The sequence below is a fragment of the Pinus tabuliformis genome, chromosome 7 (assembly GCF_031772625.1).
Source record: "Pinus tabuliformis cultivar Carrire ecotype Pingquan chromosome 7, CPIR1, whole genome shotgun sequence".
NCBI classification, from domain to species: domain Eukaryota; kingdom Viridiplantae; phylum Streptophyta; class Pinopsida; order Pinales; family Pinaceae; genus Pinus; species Pinus tabuliformis.
Window position 1 is genome coordinate 282,783,796 of NC_142293.1, and position 24,977 is coordinate 282,808,772.

Consider the following 24,977-nt stretch of genomic DNA (forward strand, 5'->3'; position numbering starts at 1 on the left):
AGTGTTGCAAACACCCCGATTTTATAGCAAAAAAAAACTCGAAATCATAATTTTTTGACCTAGCCAATGTTTGCCAATTTTTATCAATGTTTTGGTGGCATTTTGATTTTGCCAATATTTACTGATTTTTATTGATATTTTCCCCTTTTCTTGGTTTTTCAAACCCTTGCCAATTTTATACCAATTCCGATGTCTGCAACATTGACTCCAATTCCATTCGGGACCCATGGAATTGAGCAAGCTGATAGGAAATGATAAGAGCAGAGAATGGCTAATAATTGGCATTGTTTTCTTTATGTTTTTCCTTTTCAAGTGAAAATTGTCCTTTATTCAAATTAGGATGATGTAATTGTGAAAGCTTTTATAATTAAATTTAGATGTGGTAAAAGTGCACTTCTTCGAAAAGGGGCAAGGCAATAAGATCCATTTCTCCATAAGTGAGTTATTTGGACATTGTCCCTCATTCCTGGCTTGACATACCAGATGGTTGCTTGGTAGATGGTACCCCTCCAACATGAGGCAATCATCTTCCTTGTAGATAGGTTTTATTCTTCGTTTACCTTGCATTTAAGATAGCACGTTTAATAAAGCACATACCTAGATTGCCATCGATGATCTTTTGACCAAATTATTCTGTAGATTCATACCCGGGAGGTCATCACATATGACACTTCAGTCTATGAGGTGTGGGGTCAAAGTTGTAGACGTTGATCAGAGACTCAAAAGGACTAACAATTGTCTCAAGAACGGGAGAAAAATGCTATAGATTATCACACCTTGGAAGGATGATGTTGTTGAGTTGAATGCCATTGAATCAGTTGTTAAGGTTTGCAAGTCAGGTACAGACTCAGTGATGGGTTAGATACCTGGAAACATGTTAAGTTGAGTTTTGGAGATAAAAATATGACTAGTTGCAAAAGTGAAAGCCTTTGGTGGGGAAGGCTCCAATGTAAGTCATCCGCTAGCAAATATTTAGCAGCATAGGACAATAGATCTTAAATTCAGCCAGATGAACCTGTTGACAGACACCTGCTAAATATTTGAATTCGTAACTGTCCTATGCTGAAAAAGGCATTGAGTGAATATGTTCTTGTAAAGGGAAACTTGTTTGTGTTACTTTACATAACTTTTATATATGTCGAGAGACAATTACCAATTACTTGAATTGGTATTTTCTTAAAGCAGATGTTAAGTGAAGATGTTATTACAAAGGAAAATATATTTTGACTTAGTTAAAACTCATATAAGATTTACATAGTCAAGATCACTGATGATGTTATTCTCTAAGAAAATAAATGCATACAGAAAAAATTCAAATGGAAAAGAATCAACGCAGAAAATAATTTTGGATAAGAAAATGTTGAAGCATCGTATTTCCTACATAAGGAATATAGAGCATGATATTGTGTATTTAATGATATACGATGGTGTCCCTATGCTGAAAAAGGCATTGAGTGAATATGTTGTTGTAAAGGGAAACTTGTTTGTGCTTCTTTATATAACTTTTATACATGTCACGAGACAACTATCAATTACTTGAATTGGTATTTTCTTAAAGCAGATGTTAAGTGAATATGTTATTGCAAAGGAAATTATCTTTTGACTTAGTTAAAACTCATATAAGATTTACATAAGTCAAGATCACTGATGATGTAACATAAATTCTCTAAGAGAATAAATGCATACAGAGAGAACAACAAAAAAAGAAAAAATCAAATGGAAAAGAATCAACGCAGAAAATAATTTTGGATAGGAAAATGTTGAAGCATCGTATTTCCTACATAAGGGATATAAAGTATGATATGAAGCATGATAATGTGTATTTTATAATATACGATGGTGCCGGTGTAATGAATAATCCCCACTTAGAGGATCTACTCTTTTTTGGACATCATTCATCATTTATGTGTGATCTAAAATAAATGCTCCCACAGTCCACATGCAACTCCATGTGCCTTAATAGGCTTCAACCAAGGGACAATATTTAGCACCATTGCCAAGTAAATCTTACAACAGTATCAAACATTTGAAGAAAGCTTTTACATTATAAAGCAGTATCCATGTGTGTTTTTTTGTTCTATTGCATGCCCTTTTAAAGTGGCAAATGTGTTTCACAGAATTGAGTTTTGCCATTTGTTTAGGTCATTATAAGTCTGCAATCATACAGTCTGCAGGTTGCATACAAGAAAACTACTCTAGGATTAAATCGGATTCCACAGGGTCTTTCTTCACCAGAGTTACAGCAACTCTCTTCAACATGGCTTCAGATAGAGTCTGTGTGAATGGAACTCTAGCTGAGGCAATCCAACTCCACCAATCTATCTGTTGGGGTGTCCCTTAGGCCCTTACTTATACATGCTGCTGCAGATGCCCTTGGATATTTACTAGAATCAGCTAGAATGCAGAGGCAAATCAAAGGAATTTCCCCACCAGGAGGTGACCAATTACTTAATGGGCACTTTGTAGATGATTCAACTTTGACCCCTCAGCTATGACCCCTCCGTTGAAGGCAACAAGCTGTGTCTAGATAGCTTTGCTAAAACCTTGGAGGCATTGGTGAGTGAGGCTAAGCCCGAAGTTGTTCTTATTGGTCAAGATGATCCACCTAACTGGAGAAGAAGTGGAGAATAATACCACAGGCTGAGATTATCAAGGATTTGGGTATTTCTTCGGAATAAAAATTTCTTCAGCAGAGCAATGGAGGTGGGTGACAAAAGAATTTGGAAACAAAATCCAAACATGGCATAATTGGAATCTTCCCTTAACAGAGAAACCCACAGTAAAAGACAGTATCCTGGCAATAGGGCATCTTTACTACAGGGTTTGTCTTTTCCTTTCACAGGCAAAATACAAATGATTAGAAATGGTGCTGCGAAGTTTTCTCTGGGAAAAGAAGGTGGGGGAGTGGTTAAACCATTGTGCTTGGCAGCTTTAGATATTTGCACTATTCATAAAGAAGAAAGGGGCCTAAGCATTACAACCATTATAGCTCAGGGAAGACTCCTTGCAACAAGTTGATAATCGGGAGGGTCATTGGAAAGTCCTCATTGCACACTTTAGCCAAGCACTGTTTGCTATCAGCCCAACACATTCAAGGCACCAGGGGGGCATTCAATCTGTGCAATGGCCTTGGAAATGCAAAGGCTGATACCTCAGGATCAACAGTCCGGAAGAGCCTCTGAGCCGCTTGGAAATCAGTTATAACTGTTCTTCCCAGGGAGTATGAGGGTCAAAGAAATGGATGGGATCTACCATCCAGACCCATCTAAAACTTTCCATCCCCCTGGGGTCATTGTGGCCTATTATGATATTATTTTGGGTAGAGGCTTGCCAGGAAAAGCTTATATTCAGGAGACTTTGGAATAGGGCACAACATGCCTGACATACATGTATCATGGAGTGATACGAATCATGCTCAACAACTCAGTGAATCTGACAAACCAAGCCTTCGAATTGTGTAAAACAGTCTTAAAGTTGTCACTTCAAAATCAGTATTCAGTATTTGTGGCTGTGTTGGAGGGAATGAAAATGGGGTAATGGTAAGTCCTTCAATTATGTACCAAGTATTTGTATAACAAACAGACATGAGACCCTTATTACTCCTCGCCTAAATGGGAAGTGGGGGACCAGTGTCTCTAAGGAAAGGTGCCAAAGAGATGCAAGATTCTCTAGCAATCACAAAGCTCATTCAAATATGAAGTATTGGGCTTGTTGATGCTCCATCAAGGTTTAGCAATTAAAGCAAGACCCAGTAAAGCAAACCTCTATGATCCATTCTCTGTCCACTACCAAAAGATGAAACAGTAAGGCATGTCTTATGGTGGTGTCCAATTGCTGGGACCTTCTGAGCATGGTTTCAAGCAGAATACACTGTACATTTATTTGTTCAGTCCCCCTAAACTGGAGAGGGCCCCTCATTTAATTGTTGTGGAGAGTAATGGCAAATGATGTGATTGTATGCTATTATTACTCTCATTTGTCAATTGGGCTTAACTTGGGAGGTTCCGAGAAATGTTGTTATCCTCCCCACCTGAACTCAATTCCCGCGAGTGACATGCTGAGCTCTTAACATGTATATTATTGCAATGGCTTCAAGCCTAGTTGTTGACAGCCTTGTACCTGAAGATTCTAGCATTTACCCTACATACCATCCTCAAAATGAGAGGAAGTGCTCAAAAGTTTTCCCTGGGTGTGTAACCTGGAAATTTTTAAACAAGAATGCTATTGCTTGCATTTGCAAAAGATGGTGCACAACTACTTTTCAAAGAAACAAATCCCACAGATTGTTGGGGAAATAGAGTGTTCAAAAATGATTTGGCATTCAATTTGCCATCCAATATTAAATCTAGAACTGGTGTTCAGAAAGGATGTGAACTCCTTGTCCCCCTGGGGCACAAATTTATATGTTGTCTTTTAAGCTTTCATAGGAAGAGGCTTTCAATGCAACTCTCATATCTAACCATTATAGCTCTTATATCTATATGTTGTAAGTTTGGTGTTTATTTGATGTGACATAAGCCACATTTTCAAAAAAGAAAAACTTGAGTTAGCTTTTGCAGCATAATTGGACCATTAATAAACATATCTGCAATTAGCTGATTCTAAGTTGTTTTTATCAAATGATTTTTATTTTCCTGAAAGAACCTATAATCATAATTGACAAACTGCAAATATGAAACAAAGTGTCTAAGCCTAGAAAAGATGGTGTGCAGATAAACTTCACAAAGGTAAAGCAAGAAACATTTACCAGCAGTTCTATATAACGAAACAAATGCAATAGCTTGAAAAGTGGTGAAATATATGGGGTTTAATGTTGACATTTTTTTCCTTGAAGATGGAGTATAGTTAAATCAAGAACAAATGCCAAACCATGGCAAAGACACAACTAATTATCTTTCAGAATCTGGTGCACTATATGTAATGTTCACAGTAGAAATTGGGACTGCTGTCGTTTTTGACAGTAAGGGTGAAGACAATAAGGGATTTCAACAGAATCATCATAAATAGGCAAATACCACAACAAATTGCCACCATTCTACATAAATTGTCACTTGTTCATCACCGATTTACTGCAGCATGCTAAAAACTGTGTTTGATTATTGCATCAAAAAATTAATGCTCAACATGCAACCTTCAGGAAAAGCAAAAACCACTCCGATGTAATTGCTGAAGAAAAATATACATCCTTCAGTAAAGGCCCAAAACCATAAGGGCTAAAGGAATCTTTCACAATTCAAATTCACCAACTTGTCTAAGTAACCTATCAGTTTCCATGTCAGGAACAATTTTATCCAGTTTCATGCGTCGAAGAACTTTAGAAGGAGATTTTCCAGCTTGAATATATGTACGTAATAATGAGTTATAAGTATCTGTGTTGACATGATCAACACCTCTCAGCCTTTTGAAAATGTCCTCTGCATCATCAACATCACCTAACTCTTCAAAATGCTTAAGAATGGCTAGTGCCTTTTCAGGAGCTGGCTGCCATTCACGATTTTTAACTTTTGAAATAGCTTTCTTCATGGTCTCTATAGCTCGATCCATTTGCTTGTTCTCTAGATATCCATCCACAAACATTTCCCATGTTTTGAAATTTGGTTTACCTCCTTTTTCTAAAGCGTGTTCAAGAAAAGACTCTGCCTTTTCAATCATTCCTTTTGTGATATAGGCATCAATTAGTACATTGGGCACTCTGGTATCATAACTTAGGCCATCGGATTCCCACTCTTCAAAACATTTTTCGGCTCCCTGCATATCTCCAAGTTTGACCAATGAAGAAAGCATGCATATATAGCTTGTGTTGGTCATATTAGAAAATCTTTGCCTTATCATTCCCCATACCCTATGCACCTCAGCTGTACTGTGGATACCAGCATACATGGTAATAAGAAAAGTATAAGCAGAGAGCGTTTTTTGAGGCATCCTTTTCTCCATTTCTTTCAAAGCAGACTCTGCTTTCGCAACAATCCCTGCATCAACATAAATGGCAGCCAAGTTACTGTATGTCGTCCAATCAGCACCAACTCTACCATCACGTTTCATTTCATCTAATACTTTCTCCACTGCACCAATGCCTGACATAGCAGCACAGCTCTTCATCCAAATGTTGTAAGTAAATGTGTCAGGCACAACATCATTGGCCTTCATTTCTTGTATAACAAGAGGTACTTTCTCTGGCTGACCTATTTTAAAATAAAGAGTCATCATGTTGTTGTATGGAACTGCATTCAAGACAAAATCTAATTCTTTCATCTTTTCCATAACTCCCTCCGCCTTTTCAACCAATTCCTCTCTCACATAAGAATTCAGAAGTGCACCATATGATTTATGGTTCCTTGCTCTCTCAGGGAGATTTATAAAATACTTTTCAGCATCATCTATGCCACGAACTCTAGCTATCAAGTCCAAGCGGATAGCCAAGTCAGATAAACCCAACCGAAGCCCTCCACCACCATCCATCCACTCTGAAACCTGTATTCATAATGCAGTCAAAATATACAGATCTGAAAATAGGGAATACTACAAGTAATTTATGAACCTGCAGATGTCAAATCCACAAAGAATATTGTATTCTAACACGACTCAATACATCATAGTGAGAAATCAGATAAGTCTTAAACTCAAGGCATTGACTAACGCCAGAAAATTATTCTGTAATGCATGTCCAACTACAAAGTAAAGATCACAATTCTCTTTAAAATTCCAGGGTATAGATAAGAATACAAGATAAAGATAAGATAATTTTATTAATGTCCAGCAAATGACAGTAAATAGAGGTCAAGGTTAATAAGGAATCAACAGGAAGAAAAACAGCAAGGGGAAAACTGGTGAATTTGATAACAAAGCCTTGCACCGTCAGCCAATTACATATTAGTATACCAGTTACCTGAAACAGAGTTAACTCTTAATTTTCAGTTCTAAAAATACCATAGTAGCCAAAAATGTCCAGAACTAGAATATGGTGACAGGGAACACTCTCCTTCATAACCAATAAAGCAAAGAGTTACAGATGTGCCACCCAGGAGCGGCAATCTGATTTCTGGTGCAGATTGGAAACACAGATTTGCTGATACATAGTGGATTTCCCATTGCTGTTGCAAGGTTTTCTTGCTTCCACATCCATTACAAAAACAGAAAACAAATGCAGGAAACGTTCCCAAATGTCAAGACACATTCTTGCTGCAGGAGACATTTCCTGCACAAAATGCAAAAGTAAAAATAAAAACAAAAAAACAAAATTTGGCCTGCATCTTTTGAAGAGAAGGGAACAGGGGGTCCGCATGCCCTCCCCACAACCAATGGGTAAATGGACAGGTCTCATTTTTCACTTTCAAGCTTTGAAGAGAAGAACCGCAACTTTGGAGGGTAGAGGACAATACAGTTCGCAAACTTGGCAGGTGTGAGTGTTTCTTTTGTGTTGCAAGTACCTGTAGACAAGTTTTAGTTGTGGGTAAGAGGAATTAGTGTTATCCGCAGACAGAACAGCACTCAAAAACCCTTATTAAAAGAATGTTGAATGAATTAATTCACATGGAGCAAACAGCTCAATGATAATACAAAGATATTTACAAGAATAGAAACATCAGGTTTCTATGTAGAATATCGAACAAACAGTTTCATCTAAGAAACTGCTAAAAGAATAAGAATAGAAACATCTAAAAGACTGAGCATTACTAAATAGAGATATATTCTAATACCCTCCCTTAATGCTCAATCTATTTACAACACCAATAGACCCGCGAAATTTTACAAATTTATCAGGACCAAGAGGCTTGGTAAAAATATCGGCGGGCTGCTCTGTGGTGGGAACATAGTGCAACTGAACTGAGCCGTCTTCAACCAGCTGTTTAATTGCTCACGGCTCACCACAAGAAAAGAACCCACGTCTTCACGTCGCAGCTCTGATTTAATTTGTTCCGGCTTCACGTCCACAGTGCCGCGGAATATTAAATCGATAAACAATTTCTTCTAAATCGAATATCAAACAGCATAGATATGGGAGGTATATACTAACTGAATGTTCATCCACGCATTTCTAAGATAGCTGACCATGAAAAATGGATGGGTTTGAGCATACCGAGGCGAGAATTTGAAGCACTCGAAGCCGAGAACGCAGATACCAAAACGCTGGAAGCCGTGAGGGTTTTAGAAATCAATATACGAGAGCTTGATTGAATACAGGTTCCACAACTTCAAAGCAAATAACCGGATTCGCCAGCCAAAACAGAATCCCGCTCCCACGAAAATAACCGGATATGCGTGCGATATCGTGACAGAAAAATACTAAGATGCTATGTTCCCGTGGTTATCGATTCACAATACTTCACTGACTGAAAACGCTGGTACGAGACTGAGAATTCACGGGCCAAAAAAAATAAACAAGACTTCAACACAGATAAACTGTTCAACCTACAAATCGACTGCTGTCCCCAGATTCAAAATGCCGGATTTAATTTCAAGAGAATTTCACGATCCCGAGTATCGCCACAAAGTTAATTCCTCATAATAAAGATAATGTAGAAGCAGAATCCCTTTCTGTATCGAGATTGACGACTGTAAGCTTTTATCACAATGAGCAAAGCCGAAGCTAAGACTCAGTGAAGGCTACCTGGCTTACAGAGGGCTCGACCTTAGAAAGAAATGAAGAGGATAGCTGATCAAGAAATCTACAAACCCTGAGAGCAGTTTCGAAATGAACTCCTGAATTTTTCAAACTATGAAAAATTATTTCGAAAAATCCCTGTGCTCTGATACCATAAAAGAATGTTGAATGAATTAATTCACATGGAGCAAACAGCTCAATGATAATACAAAGATATTTACAAGAATAGAAACATCAGGTTTCTATGTAGAATATCGAACAAACAGTTTCATCTAAGAAACTGCTAAAAGAATAAGAATAGAAACATCTAAAAGACTGAGCATTACTAAATAGAGATATATTCTAATACTTATTTCTTCTATTTCTCCCTTGTCTTCCTATGTTGCTCCCATGGCCTCGTGTTCATGCTTCAAAGAGTCTCTGATCATTTAAAAACCACAATGAAAGTAGTGATGAAGGGATACTAGGAAGAGAAGAAAATCAACAGAAATATGATAATATCTCATTGATTATTATCTTTGGAAGTATGTCCTGAAAATTGGGAAGAAGGAAAAGTCAGGTGAAATCTGCTTATGAAATTGCAGGAAATGCAAGTCAAATTTTACAAGGTCATATATAAAGTCAAATCCCATTTACTTTAGGATCCTAACAATAGAGATGAGTTTTGTAAGAATATCAACCAAAAGGATGTGGCACAGTTTCGAAAGGAGCACAATGATGCACAAGCCAAGAACGAATAGAGGGGCAGCAAGCATGCTCTTGCAGCTTCAAGAAAGGGGCATCAAGTTCTTAAATCATGGAAGAAGCCTTGAAGAAATTATACGCCAGTCTCCAGAGCCATGGCCAGAATTTTTTACTTTTGCAGAAGGGAAAAGACATGGAGGGGTTGCCTATGCCAATGATGCCATGTATGCATGTGGAATCCCCTTCAATATAAATAGGCCTCCCTATTGGCAAGACATGCTTAGAACAGTGAACGAAGCCCCTAGGGCTAACAAGGAGCCAAACTTTGAAAAAGTACACACCACCCTTCTCCAGAGGGGAGTTCGTGATGGAGGGTGTTCAAACTAGTGCAATCCAATTAGAATAGTAGTGGCATCTCCATTATCTGAGATGCTAGATTAATACAGCAAATACACCCTTGATAAATTTGATGGTCATGTCTCCTTCAGCCCCATACTTCTTGAGAGCAATTGATGCTTCAGGTGAGAAAAAGAGCATTGAACGGATTGATGAGACTTACAGAAACAACTGAGATCATTGGCCCTTTAAACATTATGCAAATCAAGAAATACAATGCAGTCATGCAACACAACTGGAACAATCATTAATGGCAGGTATGCTGAAATTTGGTAGCTCGAAAGGTATTTCTGAGTGGAAAAGCCTTGGGGACTTTGTGGTATTTCATTCTGCTTGTTTGATTTTTCAAGATCTTCTTTTAGAGAGACAACCTCAGCTTCAAGACCTTCATAGTAACTGGTTCTTTCTTTAAGTTCATTGGTTGTTGTATCCTTTTCATTCACTTTATTTGTCAATGATGTTACTTCATCCTGCAACCTTTGACATTGATCTTCCTTGTCCTTGTACTACTTCCTTATTTGTTTTCCTTCCTCCAACTAAGTTTTTAACCTGGTAACCTCTTCTTTGTAGGTACATTCCCTTTTATCAAATAGATCTTGTTGATCTCTAATTTTATCGTGGGGTTTTGGACCCAAAGGATTGGGCTTAGAACCCAAGGAAAAACATTTATAATTCTAATTTAATTATGAGTTGGTTGTGTCAAGTCGCTCATATCAGCCAGCAAGGCCAAGGGAGACACCACTTGGGGTTTCACACCCTTGGGACAAGTATAAATAAGGCCAAAGGAGAGGCTATAGTTGACAAGAGGTGAAGGACTTCTCTTGTAGAAGAGGGCAGCTAAGGAGACACAGCCAGCTAAAGAAGAAGGGTTGCAGCAAGCAAAGGAGGGCGAGTTGGTTAGTTGAAGTTCTGTGGTAGAAGCAGCAGTTGCAGTGAGAGGAACAAGCCACAGAGGTCGCAAGGCCGCAAGCCTAGTATTGCAACCATTGCGCTGATTTTGGAGGGTTGGAAGTAAGGCTGCAGCCAAGGATAGGCTGCAGGCCTAAAATAGTTCACCTGCAGCAAGCCAGAAGGAAGGCCGAGGCTAGAAAAGGAGGGTCAAGCCCTTGTTCTGTCGCAACAAGGGCTAACCACAGCTCTGTTAGGGCTGGCTGCAGGGTTGGTATAACAGGGATCGGTAGGCCAAGGCCTACACAATACAACCAAGGGTATGCAGCAGCAAAGTAAGGGAGGCTGAGAGCCGTTAAGGCCAGGAAAGATAGGCCAAAGGCTGGACAATTGCTCAGGAAGCTGGCTGAGGGCTAGTACAGGGTGCTACTAGAGCAAGTTGTGTTTAAGGCTGGTTGAAGGCTGCTAAAGGAGCAGCTACTAGTGACAGTTGTGCATTTGTCTAGGGCTGCCAGGAGGGCAGACCCAAGTCTAGAGTTGTAAAAGAAAACAAGGGCAGCAAGGTTGCCAGTTGGTCAGAGGACTTGCTAGGGGCCTAAAGGAGCAGGCCAGTGCTGATAGAAGGCTTGAGGACACTGACTGCAAAGGACAACAGGCTGGCCAGATAAGTTGATTTGTTATCTAGGTGTTTTATTTGGGCAGATGAGAGACTAAAAGAATTGGCCCCAGCCCTAGGATTTGGTCAAAAGGATTGATCTTGTATATTAGGCATTGTACAGGGATTGTAAAGGGCCATGATCCCTGGAAGGAGAGCCCTGTGTGTATTCTTATTAATGGAATTGTAAGAAATAAGTTTGGGCCATAAAGTCTTGTGCATTGATCTATTTGTTGATATATTCCACTGTGAAAAAGTTGTTTAAAGTTAGGCATCTTCAGTGTGTTTATGTTTCCTAGCTAAGGCATAGACCAGACCTGCAGTGCGTGGATTTCTAACAATGACCATATTTTTTGGTTCATAGTTTTGAATCTAGCTTCCAAAGCTATTGTTGTTAGAGTTGAATGGATAAGAAAACTTTTTAATGAAGCAAAAGAAATATAAATTGTACCACAAACCACCAACACGCACAGGAATGTATAGATATTTTGTCAAGCCCCGCCTTCTAAAGGTTGAAGAAACCAGATTTGCTTCCTGCCGTGTCATGATACAACACTTATGTTACATGAGGAGCTGATTTGATTTCCATGGTGGTTAGTCCACAATGGAAAACATGAAGACAGACCACCATTGAAAAAGGAATGAGCATTGTAACTATTATGAGGCTTAGTGGTGTCAAAGTGAGTCGTCTCTTTCATATTAGAGCCACTAGTGGATTTGTTGCAACTTTGTCATATGGATGTGCCTATGTTTGGAATGTTTATAAGGGAACAAACCACATGTTGGAAAGAATTGGGCATGTCAATCAAAACTTCTGGTGAACTGTGTGCTTCAAGAGAGGGACCCTCGTTTGTATGCTCGTTGCTACCATAAAGGAGATATTAATCATTAGATGGGACAAATACAATGTTGAAATTGGGTGGCATTGGGAGGTACTCTCACATGCCCTCGGTGTTAGGCTTGTGAGAGAGAAAAGCCCATAAAGTATGAGTATGCACCCAAGTTGCGGGCTTTGTACCCAAAGTGATGGGGTTCTGTGCCCGAGGAAAACATTTAATATTCTAATTTAACGTTGAGTTTGGAGTTGGAGGTTTCTTGGAGGACAAAGGGGCCTCCAAGGCAACTGAAGGACAAGTATAAATAATAAGCCAGTGGAGAGGCTTGATGGCAAGGAACATAAAGGATTATTCTTCCTGAGAGGTGAGTTCACCTCATGAGGAAATTGCAGACCTGAAATTTGGGCAGCAGGGTATTCTTTGGAAGTTATAAAAGGTTGTCTTGGTAGCAAGATCTACAAAATCAACTGATTAGTGAACAATAAAAAATGGAAACTATCCTCGAAAGAAAACAAGGTTAAAATGCTAGGTGTCTTAGATAAACTAAGAAACTGAAATAAAAAATGGACCTCGTTGTACGAATTAGAAAACATCCCAAAGGCTTGCATTGGCCTGAAATCCATAGTAGCCCAAACCACCATGAACATGAAGGGAGATTCATGGAGGTTTAGGGCATCAGATGGTATAAAGGTTGGACAAGGAAGAGGTTGATTATATGTCAGACCCTAAGTCCAAATCTTCTCCAATTGTGGAATTCATGTGGTTAGATATGGAATTTACACTATCAAAATTAAAAGTGCATCTAGATCTGTTGAAATATGTAACTAGGTTCAGTCTTCATAATGTCTTATATAATCTTGATTTTTGTATATGATGAAAAAGAGAGAAAAATTATTATTATTATTTATAGCATGGGTTTCATGCACTAGGTCAAATTGTTTTTAGGTCAAGCACCCATTGTGTGCTTCTAGGGCTTTGTCATAGAGTCAAAGAAGTCAAAGAGTCATTGTTATATGTAAAAGACCCTACTGGGCATCTTGTATCATGTAAAAAGAATTTATTGTAAGTCCAAGAGTCAAAACTCTCCCTCCAAGACCAAGTCGGCCTGCAAGAAGACAAGTCGGCCTACAATAATGAAGTCGACCTCATTAGGGTTATTCGAGCTCCATGAAAGAATATGTATAAAGGGCACTCGACCTCATTTGAAGATGCATCCAAAACATTCGATCAGGAGAGAAAAGAAGTTCGATCATAAGGAGAAAGAAGACCGAAAAGGCAAGTGAAGTTCAAGGAAGAAAAATCGAAGTTCAGAAAACTGTTTTGGGCCTCCATCTCTCACACGTGCGAAAACTAGGGCACACTTTTGTTGCAGCAAATTGCAGTCCTCACTTAAGGTTGAAGTTTGGGTTCACAAGATCAAGTTTGGAAGTCGAGTTATCGAGGAAGAGAAATATCTCTAAGCGAAGGAAGGAGACATATTTCACCCACACATGTGAGCTAGGGTTTCTGCAGTAAAGTCGAAAATTGCAGTCAAGAAGTTGCAGGTCCGAACGTGTGAAGTTGCAGGTCCAAACATGTGAAGTTGCAGCAGTTTTGAAACAGTTTGACTTGGGTTGGCATTGTGAAGGTCAAGCTCATCAAAGGTAAGGTTGACTTAGTCTTGGAGGGGTTTTTGTCTTGGGTCTTAGGTCTTGGAATTCGTCATTTGAAGATTCTATAAGAAGAGAAGAATTCTTGTGGGTTTTCCTCTCAAGGGAGAGGTTTTGGCCCTAGCTAGTATCATATATCTTGTGTCCTCTTATTCTATTGATCTTCATAGTTTGGTAGTTGTTTGATGATAAGAACACCATAATAATCAAGTAAAGAAGAAGCTAACTACAAGTACATAAAGTTAAGTAAAGAACGTCACTAGCAGTTATCAAAGTAAAGAGAAATCACCCTAATCTAGCTGCCCTTGATTTCTCAACAAGATCAAGGGAAGAAATATTGTTGATGATTTATAGCTACAGAAGGACTTTTGCACTGACTTGGTGTCTTAGCATGTAGAAGAAGTTTGATTGCCCCTTTAGATGCTTGCTTGGTAGAGTAAGTGACTTTATTATTTATTTCCTAAGGTCAACCATAGGAAAAGTACGATAATTAGAATAATTATTTATTGTGGACTATTAAACAAAAGTTCTAAGGATAAATAATAAAATTATTTAAGTGACTTAGATTTAATCTCAACGATTGATCTCAGGAAAGGCTTAGGATATGATCCTAGCCATTGAAATTTAGTTTAGGGATTTATTTGCTTAATGAAATGATAAACTGAATCTAATGGAGAGTTGACGACACAATTATGCACTTTTGAGAGAGTGATTCTCTTAAGAGGAGGGCAAGAGCTCTAGTTGACTGAAGAAGATTGAGGAGAAATTGCTAAGGGGGATTTCCGAAGAAATTCAAGGGAATCCAAGCAAGAAGAGGACCGAGATGAGGGGTCGATTTGATGGGGAGGCCGAGTTATTTCCTTGGGCCAATTTGATAGTTGTGTGGGTCGTACGATTGCCAAAGAGGCCGTGAACAAAGAGAGAGGCTGAGAGCATTCCAAGGAGCCCAAGTTTGTCTTGGGGCCGATTCCAATTCAACATTTGAGTTTCTAGTAGTAATAATTTCAAGGGAGCCAAGTTACAAGTGCCCCTTCAACTGTTATTTCTCTGAATAATTTTCTCTAGGTCAAAACCCAAGATTTTCCAAATTTAATATAAGTGAAGGAAAAGAGATTTGGGTTGAATTTCTATTGTTCTTGTGGCTGATTTTTTTGTGATTTGTCCGCTATATTTTATTTGTGAAGTTAAGAAATACCATGGTATTTATTTTAAATTGTTCAAAATTTTATTTGTGCAGTAAAATAATTTTCTAGGTACAAATAATTGTTGGGTAAAATAAATCAGACCAAGTATTTAAATTTTAACAAAGATGAGTACTTAATCTTGAGGTGACTTTGTACAGTGCATCCTTTCCATTTCGCTGGAAAATGATAAGCAAGAGAATGTTGAAGGAGTTAGGAGGGGAGGGGATACATTGATTCAAACCCTGGTAGAGGAGGTTTGTGTAGGCAAGGAACTATTGAAAGTAAATGGGAATACCCCTCTAAATAAGTTTATATATGTATTGATAGCTAATGAGAAGGTTTTGAAGGTTGAAGAGGGCAAAACTGTAAAGAAGGATATTAACGGAGGTGAAAAGGCACCTATTACCACTCAAATTGTATGTTAGAATGATAAAAGCTCCAATCCACACTATATAATCCAAGTGGAACTTCAATAGGTCACCCACTGTCATCTTAGCAACCTACCTTTGCCTCCTTAGGCCAACACTCCTACAACTTTAGGGGGTTGCAAGCTTACCTGAAGAATCACTAGGACATAAGCAATAAGGAACAGGGTGATATCACAAGTAACCGCAATGATCAAGTTGGGTTTACTAAAAGAACAAAATACTAGTGATGGATAGATGTGAAGATCAATGCCAATATTCAAGGGCAATGGAGTCTGTTGACCACACTTTGTCAACAGTCCGAGAAAGCAAAGTACAAAGAAGTGGAAAAAAAAATCGAAGATCAAAGTCATCAGTTGTCATCATTCATCATTGTAAACCCAATTTCTGCGAGGTCTATTGTAAATGATGCTAGTATGACCATTTAATTATGTAGCAACACCTAGGTATGCCTCTGATTTTGGCAAAGGATTCATCCTAAGAAGTTTTTTAACCTCCCCGAATTATGTGTATTTGTAAACACGCATAATCGACAGAGTTTTTCTTCCAACTATAACCCCAAAACTAGAGTGGAATCCGTTGACAAGGTCTTACGTGAGTCCTAGTGTTTATCGAGTCTATTGTAAAAGTGTATTCAGGAATAATTTTAGTGCATGGTCCCTTGTAATTAGAACACCATGGGGTTCAGTTCATGGTGTTCTTCTATCTGTTGATCTGTGGTATGTGCTAGTTATGTGTTGATCCTCTATATTGTGTTGAAATATATTTAACTCTTATTTCATTTTTTTGTGATAACAACATTCAATTGATACGAGTTATTAGGTGATCTGATTCACTATATGATCTAACAGTTTATCTTAAGATTTAATAGAGATTTGGCTCCAAGTTCGCAAACTATAAGGAAGAGTCGACCTTGTTTGGGCTCTAAGCTTTCATTGTGACAAATTATTTTGTAGGAGGGTTTTGGCTAGTCTATCTTTCGAAATCATTCATCCATAAAATTTATTTTTAAAAAAAATCAAAACTTTTATTTGATCCTGGGCTACAGAGAATTAATTTGCTAATGAGAGCTAATAATTTTAATTTGTAAATATTTTAAATTATTCTAACCCTTATTTTATTTTGTAGCACCTAGTGTTTTGGGGGTTTTGAATTTTCTATATATATTTGAGGTTTTGCAAGTCAATCCTCACGCCATCAAGGAGATCGAAATTTTTCTGAAGAAGCTAGCCCTAAGGCTTGGGTTTGAAGGGTTTTCACTTCCAAGTGTGACTTCCAACCTTCTTGAGCATTTTCGTTGGCGTTTTGTGGCAAATCTAGGCCTAGGAAGACAAGATCTAGCCCTTGGACCCCTTCCAAGCTCAATGTTTAGCCAAGAGAGGAAGACACTAGCCCTAAGGAAGCGAATTTTGGCATTTTTGTGGAAAATTTTGTGTTTGCAGGGGTTCCGAAATTTTTCAAGGCCTTTAAGGCCTTGTCGTCACCTTTTTCAGCCTTGTTGTGGCCCCTTCTTCCCTTTCCAGTGAGCTGCTAGCCCTCATTACCCTAGCCACAGCTCTTTTCCTCCTAGAGGGATTTTCCCTTGTCGTTTGTCCTTAGTCGTGCCCTTGTTGGGCCTTCTAGCCCCTTCGGCAGCCCTTTTTAGGGCCTTATGCCCCTATGCACCACTTAGAGGGCTCTCCTCCTAAGCCGCGGTCCATTTTTTGGCCTTGTCATGGCCTCCTAAGGGCCTCTAGCCCTCTTGGCCCCTCCCCTTTGGCCTCTTTCCCTCTGTCACAGGCCTTCTTCTCCCTAGTTGTGGCCTTCTTAGGCCTTCTTCCCCTCATCGTTGCCTTTCCCTTGGCCTCTTAGCCCTATCGTTGGCTTATTAGCCTCTTTCTAGCCCTCATCCAAGCCATTCTTCAGTCATTGATTGAGTTTGTATTGGTTTTGGTCTCTAACATTTTGTTTTGCAACGATTTTGGAGCTAACATTGTGGTTGCAGGTGGACACTTCATTGGAAGCCAAACTAGCCATCAAACAAGGCCATAAGGCCTCTTGGTTTGCCTCTCAAATCTCTCATTCTCATCACTGTTCTCATATATAATTCTGAAGCATTTTATGACAGTGGTATATTCAGGGCATAAACACATCTAAAATAGTCCTAATCTCATTAATTAATTACCTAAGGCATAAAAAACTAATCTTGTGGTTAAATCAATTGCATATAAGTAAAATTTGAAGGACAGTTGGGTATATTCAAGATCTGATATCTTTGCTACAACCATCTAGAATCACCTACAGCAGTGATAAAATCACATAACAGTGGCATAATAAGTAGCTTGCATTCATATTTTCTAATTGGCATATCATTTGCACTCATTGGGCTTGCACTTCTTGGCATCTCTTATCATTTTTGGAGGACTGACATAATAATCTAAGGTCTGATATAAACATAACAGTGGTGTGAAAAGTAGTGGACAGTCATCTCTTTGTATTGGGTATTCACTCCTAGCATATTTGGCATCCTAAGTAAGTGTCCTCTTGTGTCATTCGGTGTTTATCTTACTGTTGCAATCATTGGTCTTTTGGCTGGCTCATCTTGCATCTTATTGCATTTTTGCATCTTTTGCATACATAAGCACACCGTTGTTTGCATTCTCATTGGGCATAAGTGCTCTAAAAGGCTAATTGAATCGGTGAGTGTTGGATCAGATTGGCTTATTGCTCTAAAGAAACCTGCAGTCAGCCCTAGCTGTAGTCAACGCTGGTCAACAGTCAATGTTTAGTCTCTATTTTTGTGCCTAGAAATGTGGCCTGCCCAAACAGAGATGGCCCTCACAAAAACGCAGTCAAAGGAGGTCAACACATGCTGGTCAATGCTTGGTCAAACTGTCGAGAAATTCGATCTCCTGAAATTTCGCTCTCCTGAAATTTTGGATGTGCAGAGAGAGAGGCCCAAAAATCCGTACCCAATCAATGAGGAGAGAGAGAGAAGTGTGAAGATGAATGTGTCCAAATGAGGCTAAGTCACCTTCTATTTATATGCAATGTACTACCATAAAATTTCCATAAAATTTGAGGGTACTACCATATGTCCCCTTTGTGCGTCTCCTCGCACCCGCATCTCCCCGTCCCAGAGTCTTGGTGGAACATTGATTTTACCATTGAATTTATCTTGATAAGCCATCTCTTTTTGCAAAGCAAAGTATAAAGCTTTGAGGTCACTTCTTCTTGCCCTAAAGATCAAGCGAAGTAGTCCTTGAATCCTCCTTGACCAAGAAACGAAGTCCTTTCTCATTATCCTCCTAGAATCCATTCTCCCCAAGGGATTAGGCACCGGTCTACCAATACGTGGTCACTCAAAGAACCATTTTTCTTCACCTTTCCCTTTCTCTAGCCAACTTGGGTTACCTAGGGCATCACTTTCCCAACAAAGTAGCCATACAAAATGTTCGATCTCCTAGCCTCTACTGCGTTGGTGTGTCATCAAGGTCTCCTCCAAATTTGAAGAAATTCCAACAGTGGGATTGTGAGATATCCCAAGCCTTAGCTCTGAGATCAAACATTGCCCTAGTGTTCCCTAGGCTAGTACCTCATAGGATCAATTTGACACCTTTAAGTGGAAATTATTGTTTTGATCCTTTCCCCTTCCTTGTCTAGGTTAAGATCATCATTGGTTGCTAGACTCTCTTCCCTTAACCTAGCCTAGGTCCACTTGGTCCTGTGTGGTCCCATATCTTTGAAAAGTTAATTCTTCAAGAACCACTTGGGAAATCAAGTTCAATAAGAATTCTAGGGATTGTGAAAACCCTTTACAAGGCATATTCCTCTAACCTAGCCCTTAAATCCTCACCTCCCTATCCTAGAAAGCTTTGTACTTTGCTTAAAGAGCAAGCAATCTAAATTTTTAACCTCCTTCTAGGAAAAGGATCATTAAGGTCACTTCACATCCATTTGTTGACTCATCCTTCACAAGTGACTTTCCATATACCAAGTCTCCTCCCATCGGTGAAAGTCAGTAAAGAGTAGGGAGTCTTAGTTGAGGTGATAGTGGGCTAAGTCTCCATTGTTGCCCTTGACCTAGCAGTTGTCCCTTTTAGGCCCCCTGCTAGTTTGAGCAGTAACAAGAACCAAGGTCTTACTATTTGGAATACTCTGGAACTAGTGATGGAGAGATGTAATGATCAATACCAGTATCGAAGGGCAATGGAGTCAAGAGAATATCAATGACAAGAGGATATTAAGAAAAATGACCTTCCTTAGGTTGGCTACCCGAAATAATGAATCAAGGGAAAGACTAGTATCTAAGGATGGGTAATTTTTCAACTAATTAGGGCAAACCATAAAGTCAAAAATCCACTAAAGAGGAATCCTCAATCGGATTGCCCTCGCCCTGAGGATCAACTATGGCATTCAACAAACAATTGTTTACTCAACGAACCCCCTCGAGGATCTGCCTAGCCACGTGACTCGTCTCTCAATACATCGACCACACTAAGCCTTTTGGTGATCTTGAATCCCTTACAAATTCAAACCCTTTAAAATATTATCAACCAAACCAAGAAAGATCTTGAATCCCTTACAAATTCAAACCCTTTAAAATAAGCACACGGATCTCGTGTAATGATATTTCCAAATTGTGAAGGGGGCTTTCGTTCACTGGCAATGTGGATGGATTACTAAGCCATCCACCACGGTAACATTCTCACTGGGGTCTGCCCCACATAAATCTCATGTTCCAAAAAAGGATGGGCTGGGTAAGAGTCCCGGGTGAATCTGGTAGAATAGATGCTGCAACCTGCAACGCGAGAAGGAGGAAGTTCGTGTTGTACAATGCAGCCCCCGGCCAACATCGGGGTGTGTTTCAGTTTTCATTACGTTTCCGATAGATTGTGCCATATGGTCGATAACACCTATAAAGATCATGATTTTATAATAAAAAATAATAATTTTAAGAAGGTAAATTAAACTAACCTCAAGGGCATGCTTATATCTGCCATATTTGCGGAGCTTCTCGACGGCTTTTTCTAGATTCGTTTTCGTAAGCTTTTTACCTTCACGCGACCAGTCTTTGATTACTTTAACTGCACTTTCATTCCAATTGCCGGGGCGGGATAAATGTCTGTACAGAGTTAGCTTCTTGCGTTCATATACTACTTCTTCTTCCGCTGACGTGGCCGCAGATGCAGTCGCAGTTGAAGCTCCCCTCCTGTCACTGATAAATGCTGGGAGGACTGCCCCTGTGCTCTGTGCAGCTCTGAATTTGCTGCAAATATGGCGAATCGAAGTGCTCAGCTGCGCCATGAGACTAGAAACTAGTTTCTTGCAGGGTTTAAGGGACGAACGGTTTTAATAGTCATCTAAAACCCTTTCAAACCAAAATTTGCTCTGGCCTTCAAATCTCCATTGTGTTACAAGACTGACGGGGGAGATTTCACCACTTAAAACCGTTTTTATGTGATGTGTATTTTTTAAGGCCTCGTCTACCCAGCATTCAAATTTGCCCGGAGGGCCAAAAGAGTCGGAATCCGGCCAAAAAAATTCAATTGAGAGGAAATTACAACGACGAATTTGCCAATTAACATTTTAAAAAAACCTAAATTCTGGACACAAAACACCAATTTTGTGTGTTAAGTTTATTCAACTTATTTTACTTCATATTTTACAGTAGGAATGTTTAAATAGAGTTTTTAATGGGGAAATGAAATCAGTATCATCAAAGACGTAAAAGTTGTAACTTGAATTTACAAAAAAATTTATTGTTAAAAAATTATTTTTAAAATCTTAAGGTCGAATAAATAAATAATAAATGTTGAAAGTTTTTATTTCAAACTAAAACATTTTATGTGATATGTTTTTATAGTCGAAAGAATTATTTTTGAAATTTTAAATTTGTATTTAATAAATATTAAAAAGGAAGTTTATTTGAGATTTATTCAAGGAAGCTTATTTGAGATTTATGAATAAATAATAGAATAAAAATTTTGATGATGATGTGGATTAGATAATTAATTACATTATTAAAAGTCATGAGTTTGGTACTAAGTAAACTATAAAACATTATTTTTTGGGGGTTTTTCATATTAAATAAATTAATTAATTAAAAAAAATTGGGTTACTTTTTCACTTAAATGTGTGGGTAAGATTTTGATGGATATATTTTTCTATAAGCTCGTGAAACCCCTCTACTTAATGAAAACTTTCAATTAGATATCTTTTACTTTGCAATGAGGCTCAATTGGTTGAGGACCTAATGAAAACTTTTTAATTGGATGTCTTTACTTTGCTATGAGACTCAATTAGTTAAAAAGAGATCGAGGAATTAGCTTAATTAAATAAACAAATATTGAGTAACAATCTTGATTGATTAGTGGGAGATAGAGAAATAAACTTATTGTTGATTGGAATGCAAAAAATGAAAATTCAACGATAGCAAAATTGTTCAATTCATTAATAAAGGGAGAATGAATCAACTAGTACTCATTTGCATCAACTCTTATTAAGCGATGGTTGTGTATAAATGACTCAGCATGTGAGAAATGAAGCAATCCATGAAAAGGAGAGGAATTTTAATTACTCATGTTACATCTCTCACTAAATCAAGCATGCCTTATATCTTTGAAAATAAAAAGGATTTTGAGGTTACTCTATTACATAAATGTTTTGTAAACTTAGTGCCATGATCTTTATCTTGAAATGTAATTAATTTTTATAATTAAAGATATATGTGTGTGTTTTTAAGATTTACCAAAATATTTTTCATATGACAATGGCTTATTGGGTAAAGTCTCTAGATGAGATGGGCATGCAAAGTCATATGAGATTTTTCTATAATTATAAACTATTGGGTAAAAGCTACATGAGATGGGTAAGTTATATCATATATATAGCTAAAAAAAAGGGGGGTGGTTAGCATGAGAGTACGAGTTATTATTATTGAAGGAAATATGTAGATTAAAGCATTGTGACCTGGTAAATGTTATTTAAAGTTCAGATCATATGATATTTTTTGTGACTTATCTTGTTGATACCTAAATAAATATCCTTTCAAGTTTTTAGGAGGCAAGAAATGTTGACAATTGAGGATGATGTAAGAAACATGGTAGAGGATAATATGACCATATCGCAAATGAGTGTAATATATGGAGATCAACAAATGGTTTAATAGGAGTTAAAAAGTGCATCTAACTACAACATCTTTATTTGTTGTTGGAGTAAATATACATGAGCTATCTTGTGTTTGTAGTTATGATCATGTAACAACGCTCTAGTCCTAGGCCTTTCTATCATCATATTTTATTATTTGTAATGAAAATGTCATTATTGGAAGACGATCCAAAATGTTGGTTTATGAAAAGTTTTTCGACGTAAATCACATGATAATACATTTGTCGACGCCTTTCGAACCAACGAGAGTGGTTCATCGTCAGGACAAGTTGAACAATCTGATCATGGCTACAAATTAAATAGGGAGCGCAGACATTCCAACGGCTAGGTTTGGCTAAAAAACGGCTATATTAGGTCAGACATGATAAACGGCTAAAATTGACTAAGAAACGGCTAGATTTGTCAAATCAAATTGGAATATTAATATGATAAAACAAATATTATTTTAATACCTATCATGTGTTATTTTAAGGGAAATTTTTTTACAAAATATGAGTTTATAATAAAAGGGATAGAAATGTTAACATATAATAATAGATCTAGGGAAAGTAATTGAAAGGATTTAATATAAACTACATTAATAATAATATTATTATAACAAGGTTATAGTATTAATCTTCATATTACTCGCTTGTGTAACTAATTATAAATTTAATAGTAAGGTTATTTAAATAGATCTATGTATATTAGTAATTGTAAGGATAATATTAACTAAACTAATATCAATAATTGTTATATTATATAATATATATTAATAGTAATATACTATTAGTTATTATTATATTCTTGTTATAGTAATAGAGATGGTGGTTGGAAGATCAGTAGTTGTTAGTAGTTGTTGGATCCCTGCCCTCTCTTCCTAGTAGTTTCTTCCCCTTCCTCCCCTCCCTCTATTAGTAAATTTTTCTAGATTTCTAATAATAATTTTTCCCTTGTTATCCTTTTACCTGCTTTCTTTAGCCATAATTCTTTTGTCCTCTCCCTTGGTTTCTTATTTTTAAGAGATAGTCCTTTTCATAACTGGATTAAATTATCTAGGTATTTAAATAACAATTTTATGTTCCATTAGACAACCTCACTAATAAATTTATATTAATCAGATACCCATCCTTTAATAGTAATACTATTATTATAACACTATTATATTATAATACAATAAATCCTTTCATTTACTAATTTTCCCTGGAGCTATTAATATATGTTCCTAGTAGATAACTTTACTAATAAATTGATATTATTTAGTTACTCTAGCCATTAATAGTAAGAACAATAATTCTATTACTATAACAAGAATATAATAATAACTAATAGTATATTACTATTAATATATATTATATAATATAACAATTATTGATATTAGTTTAGTTAATATTATTACTAATATACATAGGTCTATTTAAATAACCTTACTATTAAATTTATAACTAGTTACACAAGCCAGTAATATGAAGATTACTACTATAACCACGTTATAACAATATTTGTATTAATGTAGTTTATATTAAATCCTTTCAATTACTTTCCCTGGATCTATTATTATATGTTAACATTTCTATCCCTTTTATTATAAACTCATATCTCGTAAAAAAATTTCACTTAAAATAACACATGATAGGTATTAAAATAATATTTGTTTTATCATATTAATATTCCTATATTTAAACAATTTGATTTGACAAATCTAGTCGTTTCTTAGTCAATTTTAGCCATTTATCATGTCTGACCTAATATAGCCATTTTTCAGCCAAACCTAGCTATTGGAATGTCTGCTCTCCCTATTTAATTTGTAGCCATGATCGGATTCTTCAACTTGTCCTGACGATGAACCACACTCGTTGGTTCGAAACGCGTCGACAAATGTATTATCATGTGATTTACGCCGAAAAACTTTTCATAAACCTGATATGGATCACAGAAGCCTCAATCAAAAATTTTGGATCCAGAAATCATAAATGATGAGAAATGTAGCTTAAGCAAGAACTTTTTCCATGAGTTTTAGTGTGGAGCTACAATAAGTGGCTAGAAAAAATTCTTTGGTGACCACCTTGGAAAAGTGGTCACCAATTTGATCTTGTAATTTCACTTGAAAAATAATATAGAAGTAAGAATTTAATGTTTTGAAGATGACTTAGACTCGGGAATTCAAATGAAATGTTCTAGAAGTTTTAAAACATTGATGGCGTAGATTAGGATTTAATCTTAGATATACATTTCAAGATTAAGATTGGTGGCAACTAGAATTAGGATTATTGAGATCAAGTTTTCTCTAAAAGCATAAAAAGGAAGAGAAAGAGGTCAATCTCATATATATGGGAAGAGAGTAAGAGAGCTAATGGATGAAAGAAAGCATAAGGAAGAAAAAAAACAAATCACTAAAGAGATAAGCAAGACATCAATAGGTCATACAAGACATGCCACTATTATAGTTGTATTTTCTTTATTCATAGGTCATATACATTTATATAGGGTCATACACTATCTTTTCTGAATCATAAGAGTGTGCTTTGGT

At 37.3% G+C, this 24,977-nt stretch overlaps 1 protein-coding gene across 1 annotated transcript; it reads right to left on the bottom strand.

Moving 5' to 3' along the window:
* Window positions 1-4,980: 4,980 nt before the first annotated feature.
* On the bottom strand, window positions 4,981-20,847 carry LOC149246971 (large ribosomal subunit protein mL101 (rPPR4)-like). Its single transcript, XM_089458074.1, has 2 exons — window positions 20,276-20,847; window positions 4,981-6,471 (listed from the first exon to the last, which is right to left on the bottom strand). The coding sequence occupies exons 1-2, from the start codon at window positions 20,603-20,605 to the stop codon at window positions 5,227-5,229; spliced, it is 1,575 nt and encodes a 524-aa protein (XP_089314200.1). The 5' UTR covers window positions 20,606-20,847; the 3' UTR covers window positions 4,981-5,226.
* Between the last annotated feature and the right edge of the window lie 4,130 nt (window positions 20,848-24,977).

Excerpts from the sequence above, each read along its gene's own strand:
- LOC149246971 (XM_089458074.1), bottom strand. The coding sequence starts at position 20,605 with ATGGCGCAGCTGAGCACTTCGATTCGCCATATTTGCAGCAAATTCAGA. Across the intron at positions 6,472-20,275 it reads GATATAAGCATGCCCTTGAG|GTTTCAGAGTGGATGGATGG; the intron begins GTTAGTTTAATT and ends TTATGAATACAG.